This window comes from Camelus bactrianus, chromosome 17 (genome assembly GCF_048773025.1).
Source record: "Camelus bactrianus isolate YW-2024 breed Bactrian camel chromosome 17, ASM4877302v1, whole genome shotgun sequence".
Classification (NCBI taxonomy): Eukaryota; Metazoa; Chordata; class Mammalia; order Artiodactyla; family Camelidae; genus Camelus; species Camelus bactrianus.
The window spans coordinates 26,793,187-26,807,613 of NC_133555.1; the positions used below are offsets into that span (position 1 = coordinate 26,793,187).

Genomic DNA, 14,427 nt, shown 5'->3' on the forward strand with positions numbered 1-14,427 from the left:
ATAAAACAAATTTAATGTGTGATAATTGCTTTTTAAAAAATGGAAAGATGATAGTTTTAATTGGAAGAAGCGGAAGAATCTTTTAATGTATTTCTTGTTCAATGCCCTGTAATTAAAAATTAATCTGGCTTTTTTTATAGCATATGCAGCACTGTAACAAATGAAACAGTTTATATAGTTTGCCCTGTACTAATGCCTTTAAGATTAATTATTTGGAATTTCTGATGATAGAAATTTAGTTATTTTCACTTGTATAAAATGACCTTCTATGTGAAGTTGTTATGGTTAAATTTAAATTTAATGTCATGCCTTGAATAGAGAATTGGCTTTCAGTTAACATTTCTAAATTAAGTTCAATTACCATTATGTATTCCTATTTTAAGAGTAAACATCCACTTTATTTATGCAAACTTGACATTAAGTACCTCATATATATTTCCTACTATATTAAGTACCTATGACAAAAGTCTAATAATGAAATTCAGTATTTTTAACTTTTCATTTTAAATAGTAATATTTCTGAATTATATTTGAGCATCTCTAAATATATCAAACTTTTTTTTAACTCTGCAACTTATCAAATAAGGAAAAGTGTGATATTGATTATCAGATTGTATACTTCTTCAGGGCAGGAATCTTGTATCATCTACTTTGTACCCCTAACTTATAATGTATCATATATAGTTGGTGTTTAGTAATTTTGTTAAACTTGCCATGCTAAGAAACTATAAAAATTTAGATTATAATTTCTGATTGTAAGCAGTTGGCCTTGATAATGAGACTTCTAAATCATTAGCCAGTTAAGTAAATAGATCCTTGCTGCTCTTAATCCTGTAACGTGTTGTATAGAGTTGCCCGTATGAGAAGCAGCTCTGTTACACGTAGACATCTATCATTTGAATGGTCTGCCCTGGGACTTTCTGTTTGAGGCTCATGTTTAAAATCATTGTTTTCTTTGCATATGGCATCCGAACCAAATGGTATGTCTCTCGGGATCAGCATTTCTGAAGCCTTGTATTGATTTAAGTTCCAGCTGCTCTGGTGGATGAGGTCGTCTTTATGAGGTTCCCCTCAGCCTCCCTCTGCCACAAGTTTGGTATTTTTTTTTTTTGATAAACTCATTATGATTTCCTCTGTCTAAAACCCTTCAGTGGCTTTGACTTCACCACTCTACTGATAGTTTTCTTGTCAAGGTCACTAATGATCTCTATATTCCTGAATCCATGGCCATTTCTCAGCCCTTATCTGTCTTAACATATCAGATATTTGACAAAGTGCTCCTTGATACACTACTTTCTCCACTCATCTTTCAGGGTGCTCACACTCCTAGTTTTTTCTTCTTCATTGGTCTTTCTTCTTAGTCTTCATGGTTCTTTTTCTTCTCCCCAACCCAACTTAATGCTGCAGTGGCTTTAGACTCAGTCCTTGACCTTCTTGGCCCTGAACGACATTAATCCCTTGGCTCTTGGTTTTGGGCTCTAGTCTCATGGCTTTAAATACTGTCTCTGTTTTATACCAGCTTACATTTCCGTCTCTAACTATTCTCTCAAACTCCAGACTTACATGTTAGTTGCTTACTCTACATTTCTACTTGGATAGCTTTACCCTAGAAATTTTTCCTCCTCCTCCTGCAGACTGCCCCATCTCAGTTGTTAGCAACTTGTCTTATTGGGTACTCAGACCAAAAACTCTTAAATCATCTTAATTTTTCCTTCTCTTCACTTAACTATCAAGGAAATCTTGTTGGCCCTTATCTTTAAATTAGATTCAGAATCTGACTGCTTCTTGCCACCTCCAATGCTACTGCCCTGGTCCAGGCCATCATTATCTCATGCTTCGATGATTGCAGTAATCTAACTTATGTTCCTGCTTCTGACTTGCCTCCCTATGGTTCGTTGTCAACTTAGCAGCCAGAATAATACTTTTAAATAAGGCACTCTTCTGCTGAAAATACTCCATCTCTCTCAGAGTAAAAACCCAAAAATCTATAGGACACTGCAGGGTCTGCCACCCTCTTAATTCTCTGACCTTATGTCCCCTTACTCTCTTCCCCTTGTTCACTCTACTCCAACCATACAGGTCTCCTTACTGTTTTCAACCATACTCTGGGACATTAGCACCTTAGCACCTATGCACAGGCTGTACCCTTTACCTAGGGCTTTCTTTTCCCCAGTAGCTACATGGCTTACTCTCTCCTCTTGTTCAGGCCTTTACCAAAATGACATGTCACCTTCTCAGTGAGGAGCCATCCTGACTTGTACTTAAATGAGAACTGTACTTTATATCCTTTGCCCATTCTTGATCCCTTTTACCCTGCTCTACCTTTTCCCATAGTGCTTATCACAATTTGACGTGTTGTTTTTTACGTTCTTCTATTGTTTTTCTCACCATCACCAGAAACTAAGGCCCACCAGCACAGAAATTTGGTCTATTTTGTTCACCTAGAACAGTGCCTGGCACATAGTTGACATTCAATAAATCTTTGTTAAATAAATGAGTGAATGTATGAATGGCTTCCCATTGATTTTAGGTTGATTTGTATCCTTCACATGGCTTTCAAGGCTCTGCATGATTCAGTTCCTAGCTATTTGCCCGACTTCCCCCCTGCTGCTTTTTTTCTTCTGTCTCTCCTACTAGCCTTTTAAGCCTTAAGTTCATCTAATCCATTATGGCCTTTTCCATCACATGATGGAGTAGTCTCTTTCCCTATATTTTTTCCTCTCTCCTACTCCTATCTTCCTTGTCCAGTCAATCTCTGCTTATTCTTCCCAGCTGAATTCTGATGTTATTTCTTTAAGAAAACCTTCACTCATCATCTTCTTCCTCCCAAGGACCCAGGATTATATGCTTTCTTACACCCTGACCTTCTTCTTCATGGAACTAGAATATAAGTTCCAAGAGTTTAGAGACCATGTCTGTCTTATTCATTACAAAACTTCAGCAATAAGTCTTGCATGTAGTAAATGCTCAATAAATCTTTATTGAATGATAGATCTAATTTAATCTGCACAAATGATCCTGTGAGAGGTCAACGTAAATTATCAACCCAGTTTTACACATGAAAAGTAAAAGGGCACAAACAGATTATCTGATTTGACCAAGGGATATGGAATAATGCCTAGGGAAGGCATTACTGTTTTCTCTTTTCTGTGTTACAGTGAGAAAGGTGCACAATAGTGTGCTGTTTGTGCCAAGGCTGCAATAGGAACCAGGAAATACCTTCAGTCATGATTTATCAGGTTACTTGTAAAGGATTACTGTACTGTGGTCTAGTCCCAAGTCTTTGGATAGTGTAACACTTGCAAAATGTATATTGAGATGTAGAACTGTTGTTTGCTCTAATGAAACTATTGTAAAACCATTTCTTTAAAATCTAATGGTGTTTTACCAGGTAAATATATCTTAAAATATGCAAAATAAGAAAAGATCTGACCCCTTAAAAAATAGAGGTAGCTTGTCTCAAGCAGAGAACAGATTATAAAACTGCAGAAACCTGCATATTTCAGTAAAAGACTAATTTTTTATGAACTTTATGTACTGGATGGGCATTTTTTGATTAACAGTCGTTCCACATTCAGCATTACTTAGAGTGACTTTAAATATAATGTGGACATGAAGAGTCTGTTTAAATTTACTAGGCCACTAGAAAAAAAAGTGTTTCTCTAGAGTTTAACATTTCTGACACACAGGATCTGTGTATGTCAAACATTATTAAAGTACTTTTTTCTGTGTCAGATCATCACCATATGGTATTGTCATGCTTCTTTTAATCTTAGAAGTGAAGCCTTTTGGAAACTAGGACTTCTGTATGTGAGAGAGTTGAATTACAAAGCTTTCTTTTTTTTGAGGGCAAGCATCTTTCATATCTAAAAATGTTCATATAAAAATGCCCTATATGTGTAGCTCTTTGTGTTTGAAGAGAACTGTGCTGATTCAGTGGGATTTGTGACATAAATTAGGGACCTTTTGTAATGACTGATTTCATTTATCCTGGTGCTCTCTCAGTTCTATTCATGGAGGCCTTTGTGTGGTGAAAAAGAACTGCAGGGGCCAATCAATAGAAGCTGCAAGAGAGGGATTGATTAATGGTGGTTTATTTAGGTTGGTTTCATTTCAATATCTCGCTTTGGTTTTGTAGTCTAGGACTCTGGTTGCCTTGTTGACTTTTCCCATAAATATGGTAATATCTGATTCCAGGGAATTTTCTAAGGTCAAAAGCTGTTACTCCTATTTTCAGTATGTTGCTTACTCTGCTGATGGCTCTTTGGAGCCATTGATAAGCTTAGTGTTTTAAGTAAAAGTTACCCTTGTGTGTTTGATTTTAAAAAGATTAAGCGTATTTGATCAAGTATGTTTATTGTTTAGAAACTAAATTTTGGGTGCAATATAGGAACTGTTTAAGTTGTTCAGGAATGTTACAAAACATTTTACTGTAAGAGTTATAAACCAAATCTTCATATATAGACTATCCAAACACGTATTGTTATTTAAAATACTTAAATTTGGTAAGCCTGCTAAGTTGGAATAAATAGAATGGCATGTATTTTAGACCAGTTGCCTTCCTTAGAAGTCTTTCATCCACATGTTGGCCTGTACTATTAGATTTGTAGGAGAGATTCACAGATATATCAAGACATCGCCGTTTCCTACCCAATGTTCCACCTACAGAAGGAAGTCCCTAAATGGCATATTTTGGGAGAAAGTGATACTAAAACGTCAATTAACAGCATTGTAATTGAGACATCACGCAAAAGTTCAAAAGCTAAGAGGAAAGAAATAAAGTGAATGGGTCTGAAGAGATAATATGAAATCAGTTGATTTTTGAAGCAGTTACAGACTTCAGTTATCAAAAGCACCATAGGTCTTTCTCCAAATATTTTTAATCCAGATGAAGCTGGTGATGGGGAGTAAAAGCTATCAGTTCTTAATTTGTGAGCATTAAATTAAAGAAAGTATGTTAAATTAGCAAAAGGTGTTATAAATGAAAATATGTTCCTCCATCCATCTCATTGTAGACACGTTTAAAACCATATGAATTAGATATGGCTCATCAAACCTTCAGTTGTAGTTGTCATAATTAAAACCCTTATTTGATCTATTGTTTTTTGTTGAGTTGTTAAATACAGTTAAAATTGTCAGTATATAAAAATAATTGCCCCATGCTTTTATGACCACCTTAATGAGAATCTGTAGTTCAGATTCATATGTGTCTATTGAATGTCATTCTATGCATACACTCTTGCAGCCTAATAAAAACAGTAAATAAAAGCTTATTCATTTTTAAATTTTCATAAAAATCTCACCAAGCCCACAGATGAGACTTTAAAGGCAACATTTGTTGTTAGAGTTTGATTTGGTTTCATCAAATTTTTTGCTTTCATAATGAGATTGTAACTCAGAGGTAGTGCTACTGCAGTTCCGTATATTACTGAAGTGCTAAAAGCTTCAGCTTGTTGATGGCGTGTGATTGTGTTTGTTTATATGTACATATAAATGGTTTGGACATATAAATGTATATTTTCCCCCTCTCGTTTTAGTTGGACTGATCCAGAGGTTTCTTGTACTTCAGATTTACATACCTGTGGGACAAGACTTCTCCACCGAATTGCTGTAAGATATACAGAACTTCTTTCAGTGTTTCATGTATATTAGACATTTGATCAATCGAAGCAGTATGAACAGTCATTAATTACGAGTGGCAGTTTTTGCATTAAAGTGCAGTGACTTATCAAGTCGACATGAAGTAATTAAACTAATTTAATAGTATTTCTCAGATATACTGTAGTCTGGCATTTCCCTAAGGGAAGAAAGCAAATTTCGTCTGGTAAAGAAAATATCAAGGGGTTCTGAATCTGACAGTAAGCAGCCTATAACTTGAAAAAATAAATAATCCAAAGTTTGAGATTTTGATTCAGATGAGGGGGTGATGTTATGTTTTGTACTATCTGCAGTTAGAAATTATGTTTGTCTTAAAGTTAATTGAAATACCTCATTTTAATGTTATTTACTTTAGTTTAGAAATATTGGTCCTTTCTGTTTACATATAGATGGCTTGGAATATATTTGTTTTGCATGGCTTTGCCATGAACAGATTGTTTAGCAAAAATGAGAATATACGAATTTTACTTGGTTGAGCTGTTGTCTGAGATGGTTCTGAAAATGAAAATAACATTTGATTTGTCTACTCATACAAAATAGAATATTGTTTTGAGATTTTATTAATAAATTTGTGTACTCTAAGTGAATCATTACATCTAAGGTATGCTATTTTCTAATTTTTTTTGGTAATTAATAGTTGTCCAAGGTCAAAGGTTAGTCTTTTATTTTTTCCTGCTGGAATTAGTGACTTTTCCTATTAATGAAGTTAATTTTATACTACTTATGTGGTGCAAACTAAGAGAAACTAAGAGCTTTCTTAATAAAATGAGTGAAATGGGAATAACATACATTTGAGTTTATTAATTTATCTTTGTTTATGTGAATTAAAATACTGATTTGTGCATATGTTGGTAAAATATGAATTTTAGCTAATAATATATACAGTCGTGTTTTCTTGAATGATAAAGGATAGATAAAACAATTTATATCTTTATTTTATTCAACTTTAAATCTTAGTAAACTTTTAACATTTTCTCTTGTCATCTGCCATGGTCACCAAGATTCTTTAAAGTAGTTCTTAGAGTAATAGGACCAAAGCAGCATCTGATGTTCTTCTGTATATTTTTCTGGTTCTGCAGAAAAAGCATTTTTCAAGACTCTAAAGACATTCTAAAGGTACAGAGTACCATATAAAGCTTTATTTTAAGTGTAGGGGGAAGTGGTTTCCTACCGAATGGAAGAAGACACATTATATTTTATTTTTAAGGTTATTAAGTTCCTTACATAGAAATCAAATCCAGCCCTCTTACTCTTCTGATCTCTACCACCTGTACATTGAGATTCTTCAGAAGCAGTAGTAGGGGTGCTGGTAGTAGCTTTTTGATTAGAGTTGTGCAAGACACTTGGCTGAAACTTAGAGTAGAATCTTTTGCTGATGAGCACCCTTTTACTATCCAAATTATGCTCTATTTGTGTCCCCACACACTTAAGCTTATTACCCTAGCCCAAGCAATATATTATTTTAACTGAGTTAATAATAAAGCTTTAATTATTGAGAAATCAATAGATATCTAGGGTTGAACTTAGTCCTAGCAAGAGAGGAGCTGATACAGGTAAGTCCTTTGTTACCCTGTGATTAATGCCCTTGGTCTCTTAAAAGATGGGAAAACATTTTCATGGATGATGGAACTCATGGTTAGATTCTGAATTCAGTTGACTATAATCATAGATTCTCTTGTTCTTGTAGCCACATGGATAAACATTTGGATTTTCCAGGTGGTTTAGTTTTATAGTGTTAGCAATATAAATGTCTTATGGGCAAAAGGTAGAAATTATTAAATAACATGGGGGAAACATTCTCCTTCCTGACCTTGTGAATTTATCAGATTATAAGAAAATGTATGAACTCTGCATTTGAATTTGTTGCTAATAGATAATCAAAATATTTTGCTATTTTAGGAAGTAATGATAGAGACCATGTTTTTACAAGAAAGAAAGTAGAATAAGGAGTATTGATTGTTTCTAAATACAGATTTTTCTTTTTCTTAAATGAAAAGACTTTTCTATCAGCATCCTTAGTGTGTTAACTGTGTTTCGAGCAGCATAGCTCCAGGCTACTTTAAATAATATATTTCTCTAACCATCTTGGAAAGTCACATAGCAGAAAGATATCTGGCTTCTAAAATTGTTCATTGTCAGAATGGAAGGGGCGATTTGTTTCACAAAGATACACTTACACATCAAGAGTTTTTCATAAGTAGTCTTGCCAGCTGGTTTATAAATTTAGTAATCATTCCTTCAACATCTCCCTGCGTCTCTCATGTTCACTGGATGATTCTACTGCTCAGGAGAGGGTCATAAGTCTGTGGGTTAGCAGATGCCTTAGAACTAACAACAGCTCTGCTTGTGCAGTCACTCAGTCAACAAATTATTAAATTCTTGCTATTCATACTCCCCTATGTTAGGCATCCTCCCATGTTAGGGTGTCAGTCTGCCTTGAATCTGTATACCTCTCTTCACTATGACTACCCTCCTAGTCCCAAACCATCATCATATTTCCCCTGATCCACTGTTAGCATGTCCCAGTAGATTTCCCAGATTCTCCTCTTATCCTTTTCCAATATAATTGCCACACTTCAGCTAAAGTGATTGTTCTAAAAACCAAATAGAATTTTCATTGTATCAATGACAAACTCCCAAATCCTTAATACTCCTGTGTGATCTCGTCTCTCACCTGTTCCTACTCATCTGTGAACTCATCCATCTTGCTGGAAGGGAGCCAGTAGCACCACCATGCCATGCTGCCATACTTGTAGATGTTTTTCTAACTATGCATACCTGTGTATGTAGTAGGGTTATTTTAGTTGAATCTTAGGACAAGATGAAAGTAGTTAGCCTTCTGCATCTTCTTTAGGGGCTTTCCACAATGCAGTCCTATCATCAGAATTCCAGGAAGGAAAGTAAAGGTCTTTCATTCTGAGCAGCTTCTGTTTTTGTAATTGCCCTTTTAAGAGATAAATACTTGAGAATTAAAGGAAGAATTTTACCCAAATCTTTTTTTGTTTGTTTGTTTTGTTTTGATATTTTGCATCTCAAATGTGACTGTTTTTTTTTAAATGAGGGCTATTACATATTACACTTTTTTTAAAAAATGAGAGCTAATAAACAATTTTACTTCTTTATTGATTCTTTATTTTGGTTCATACCTAGGCCTTTTTTTTTCCTTTAGCACCTACAAATTATTCAAAATCCTGCATCTTTGGGTAAGGTGGATTTCAGAGTTACATAACCCGACCAGAAATTATCCAAACACATTGCATTTTGCATGTAGAACAAAGGGAATGTTTACTGTATATTTTTAACATTGAAGTAACAGAATTCTCTCATTATTTCTCTCTTCCAGTGTCAACCCACAAAAGAAAATATCCTTTCTTGCTTTTTACAAGTAAACCCTTCATTTTGATTTGCTTATTTCTTATTATTAGTTCCAGTTTTCATTTTCAAAGTATTTTAGTGTACTTGTGTCTCACTGTTTGACCTGAAGTTAAATGATTTAATAAGCAACAGATTTTTTTAGACTTCTTTCATTTTGTGGTCTCTTCTGTACCACATCGTTACGGCAGTGGGAATCCATTGCTCCCCTGTGTAAGCTGTTAGGTGTTTCAGAGCCTGGGGGCAGACATCTGGTGCACAGGAGGAACCCCAAGAACCTGAGCTCTTGGAAAAGAACCAACTGCATCTTGAAATAGAAATCCATTTCACTATATTTGATGCTGCCAATCACAATAAATGATTTTGGAATATTGTATTTTTGACAGGAATTGCATTCATTTTACTGAATACTGTTAAGCTGCATTAATTCCTTTCTCCATCCTGATTTTGTTATTATCTCAATGAATTCTGAGAGACATTTTGTACTGTTGATGCCTCTAGTGAATTGACATTATTTTTCTCATTTTCACCCAGCTTTTTCAATATATGGGATGAAAGCACTATGAAAGCCAGTGGTGAGCGTCATGTGCTATTTGGAGAGTTTGAGATTCTTAGCCTACAAATCCTAGGGAATATTATTGCCAGAAGGTTTCACATGTTGAGCCCTTAGCTCTTTGGAGTACTACTTTCATTTGGAATCTAATAAATTCTTTAAAAAGAGAGACCTTTAAAAGGCTCCCTAGTCTTTAGAAATTTTAATTGATCCTTTGTGATCTCTTCTTTGCAATAGTCTGAATTTGAAATTATATCAGTAGAGTTTAATGTTTTTAACCTAGAATCTGGTTTAAGATTTATGGTACTCATTTCAGAGTTTCTGTTTTGTCCTTTTGCTCTATCCCCTAGTTTTATTCTGTCTCATTTTCCTCTTCAGTAAATGGTAATGTGAACTTTTTTTCTTTTCTTTTAATTGCCAGAGCTAATCAGTGTTGTTTTTTTTTAAACATTGGTTTTTCTCTAAAAAATTTTAGGAGGTTTAAGTTCATACACATCTTAAAGCTTCCTTTTCCGTTTCTGTAACATGGAAAATTAAAACATACTCATAAAACAAAGCTTTAGTCTCAGGGTAATTTAATGAAAGTTACTCTTATATCACTTTTTTGGCATTGTTAGTGAACTAGACAAAGTGGTCAAAAGAGAAATTTAATAGAAGTTTCAGGTCCTTCTACTCTATTGAATTTTGTTCCTGCTTCCTCTTCTTTAGTGATATTGGAGGCAGTAGATGCTTTTGAAACTTTAAACCAAGGAAAGTGAATATGGCTTCACAGCTGCAGATCTGTTCTTTTCACGTGTCATTGGTCTTCTTCAGCCACTTGAAAGCCACCAGTGTTGAGAGAATACCTAAATTTAATGTCTTTAGGTCAGAATGACATTGGTGAGAGCTTTTGAGATTGTGTCCATTTACTAGGCACAACTCTTCCTGTGAAAAATTTTCTTTCTTATCTTTTTAGTGCCTTCCTTTGAAGAAAATAGCGGTTGCTATGTAGCTCTTAAGTTATTTGTAAAAAAAGGTGTTATCCAGGTCTTATATTAGCCAATTAAATCTTTCCTATCACTGAGTGAATACATCCCTAAACTGTATGTTTAGAACTGGACAAAAATGGCCAGTGGTTGCTCTTTTTTAAACTAAAAGTATTGTAAACTAAAGTAATAACAACACTCCAAGTTTCATTAACATTATGAATGCATCTCATGGCTAATTCTAACTTCTATTTTTTCTTTTTAAAATCATCAGTATTTAAATCTCATTATTTTAATTATATCCAATTAAATGTGCTTGCATAATCAGTATATTTTGTTACATGCATTAGTAAAGAGAGCACTTTAAGATGCTTTGCATACTGACTTTCATAATATATTAAATTTGCATGCCTTAAAATAGGCTTTGTATGGAAGTTTTGGATAACATGTGATAGGTATATAAATCAGATGCCACGGTCTTTATCTATTAAATAAATGTTTCCTTGAGCAATCTCTTCTTCCTTGGCTTTTAGTTTGGTTCATTTTATCTTTCTAAATTATTATTATAGTACTCTTTAGATACTAGATACTTTCTGAAAGCTGATCATACAGTATATGCCGGTTACCTTGTGAGGTATCTGTAGACAACCCAAAGTCTAATTAATTCTGCTGCTGCCTACTGTAACATCTGGACAATGTCTTTCTTTTGTTGGTAAAAACTAACAAAAGAAAATTTGCACATATATAAATATTTGGAAGTGTTCTTTCTCTGTAAAATCATAATAAAAGGTCATACATTTGTCGGAGAACTGTGCAGTTAAATGACTGCCATATCCATTATCAGGGCAAGGCCTGTGGTAGGTCAGATCATAAGCTTGGGAGTCACTGGCTCTGCCATGTATTAGTTTGATGACCCTGGGCACATTGCTGGACCCTCTGAGTGTTACACCCTCATCTGTACCATAAGGATTATATTTATATCTATTGAGTAATTAAGAGGATAATGCCAAATGGTAATTGTACAGTAAATATTAATTTATAATTTTGTATTACTAAATATAGATAATAGTGCAGGGATGTTTAATTTTTAAATTGCTTTTCTGAAACGTTTGGCGACACAGTGGGCCTGTCTCCATTCCCTGTGAAATTTTCATGGCACTTGTCCCTGAAGAGGTGGGAAAGCAGCTTTGCCCCTGGAGCCTGTTTTGCTATTGACTCATGCAGATTCTCTACCTGGGAAGAAGTGATCAACATAAACATGGAAAGAGAAATGGTTCTGATTATTTGGATATGGCTGCTAGTAATTTATTTAAAAGACTACTGGAGGAACTCCTGGCATCAGAGACTTGGTATGAAGGGAGTTACAGGTGACCAGGCCAAATATAGAACCACAGATACAATGTTCATCTGTAAAACAGAACCTGGGAAAAATAGATAAAGCAAATAGACTTCCAGTGACTCAAGTTTTTGCTGTTCCCCACTGCTCATGTTCTCCTTCACTAATGGGAATAATTGAAGATGACTCACAGCAAACCACAGGTCTTCCAAATGCTCTCCCTTTAATATGGCAGAGCTGGGAGGATGTTTCCTCAGGGCCACTAATATGTAGCTCGCTTTTTGTAGTCTTCAGGTTTGGCTCTCCGTCCTTCTCACTATATTTTATTTTCATTCTGGCAGTTAATTATTTTAGTTATTCAAAATAAAAATAATTTTAAAGATCTACAAAGTAGAATGTAGTATGTAATTTTTGGTACACATATAGTTCCCATTATAAAATTTATAATAGTTCAGGACATTTTCATTAATGGAACATTCTTGAAGTGTTTAATATGGAAGAAAAATTCCCTGTTAGCAATTAAAATATATCATGGAACTTTATGAAGTCATTTAGCTTTGATTAAGTTGGCCAGTAATAAATACAAGGAGACGCCCCCTATGGGGTAGACTGATATCTCTAGCAGTCCAATTTTTGGAATTTTTTTCCATAAATTGTAGTTTCTTATTTAGATACACAAATGCTTTAGAATCTTTATCTGAACTCACAGAAATTCTAGTGGAATGATATACATGTAAAATTACAAATATATCTTACAATAGCACTTATACATAAGTCTATTATTACATTTATCACATAAAATGCCCTTATTACTTGTGTGTCTCCACAGCCAACTCTCCTCCACCCTAACTAGACTATGAGATCTTTAGGAGCCAACACATCTGGAGCCCCATGAGGCTATCACTGAACTTTGAATTTCTAAGCCCACTTGTAAAAGGCATTGTCCAGTTGTTAACAGTAGACAGCAGCAGAGTTAATCAGACTTTGGGTTGTCTACAGATACCTCACATGGTAACCGGCACATAGTGTATGATCAGTAAATATTCATTTCTTTCTTTCAGCCATTTCTTATGCCTTCCTTTTTTATACTCCATCGAGTTGATTTCAATTTGTGGTGTGGTGTACTTCTTTTGGGGGTAGAAGTGAAGATATTGGAGATTTAAAATTAGTAAGATGGTAATAGTCACCTTTAGAATTTCTATTTGTAGAAATGAAGTTTTATAGCTAGCTGGAAAGAACATTTAAAATATCTAATCCATTGGTTTTTATACAGTTCTGAGTCATTTCTGTTACTTCAAATAGAAAGGTCCATCCTCCCTTTCTACAATCTTACATACATTTGGGGGATGAAAATGTTCATATGTTTTATATAAAAAGAGGATGCCATGTTCCCTCAAAAGGTTGAAATCCACTGATGTGGTTCTACCTTCTCTTTAAAACTGGCTATTAATACATGGCCACGTAAAGCTGACATTGAAAATTTCAGCTATGTACATTTAAGATCTCTGTTGCCAGGAACTCTAACATCTGCTTTTACTTTTTAAATGATCAGTATTTGAATTTTAGGTTTTGGAGTTTGGTCTTAGGCGGGCTAGGTCCATGGGAAAAACTATCCGATATACTGCAGCCCAAGCTTCTTCGTCCAAATGCCCCACAAAGTTGGCAGTCACTGGGCTCCCGAGGTTTTTCTGGATCTTAATGTCAGTCACCTCTCCCTCCAAAACTCTCAGTCCACTCCACTTCCTTGCTGTAGACACCCTGGTTGCTAAACACCCCACAGGCTCTTACATCTTTGCCTCTAATTTTTCGTCCAACCCGTTTGTCCGCCTTTAGAAACGCTGTCATTCTTTAAGGTCAAACTCAAGTGCATATCCACCATGAATACTTCCCATGTCCTCCAGTTGCAGTAAGTCTCTCCTTTCTCAGTATTCCCATACTTGTGTACATTCTTACTTTGAGGGTAAGGATGTCTTATTCATCATTGTGATCATCACAGTGCTTAGAAGAATTCTGTGCACATGGTGGGTCCTCAGTAATGCTTGTTGTATTGTATTGTACTGAAATGTGTTGCTATACTGTCAGAACAGTTGTTTGATTAGGGAAAAAATAGGAAAAGAAACAAGAATTAAAGTAACTAGCAGATGAACAGGATTAGGAAAGAATCCAGCTTTCCTTTTCTCAACCCTTAGTTCCTGGAAGACTAGTGACTAGGTCTTATTTTAAACTTATTTTCCCTGCCAAGTAAAAAGTACATTTCTCTTAGCCACACCTCTACTGGCAGGATGGTAACTATTTCAAATGAGAAAAGGTAAGAGAACTTAAGTAAGGAGAAAGAAATTCTTTGGAATTTTCTCAAAATGTTTATGTGAGTAGGAGTTATATGCAAGTAAAGGTTTTCAGGACTGTACTGAACCTAAGGAACACCACACTTGGCTCTTAAATGAAAACTCTGATTATAAGCCCAAAATAGAACTCCTCAAGAACTTTAATTGAAGCCAATAGTCTGCCCTTTTTTATTAGGACACGTTAGTGATCTTCTATTT

The 14,427-nt window shown here is 34.8% G+C and overlaps 1 protein-coding gene across 11 annotated transcripts in view; it reads left to right on the plus strand.

Annotated features, from left to right (window-relative positions):
- The window catches only part of CFAP20DC (CFAP20 domain containing), a 206,763-nt gene that overhangs the window by 6,920 nt on the left and 185,416 nt on the right, over positions 1-14,427 (plus strand). For all 11 annotated transcript variants that reach the window (XR_006719465.2, XR_006719461.2, XR_006719463.2 and 8 more), the window contains one exon: positions 5,538-5,610. Coding sequence is in view for 6 of the 11 variants with exons in the window: in XM_045505329.2 (XP_045361285.1) it covers positions 5,538-5,610 (73 nt within the window). In the remaining 5 variants the exon portion in view is untranslated. The remainder of the gene's footprint in view (positions 1-5,537; positions 5,611-14,427) is intronic.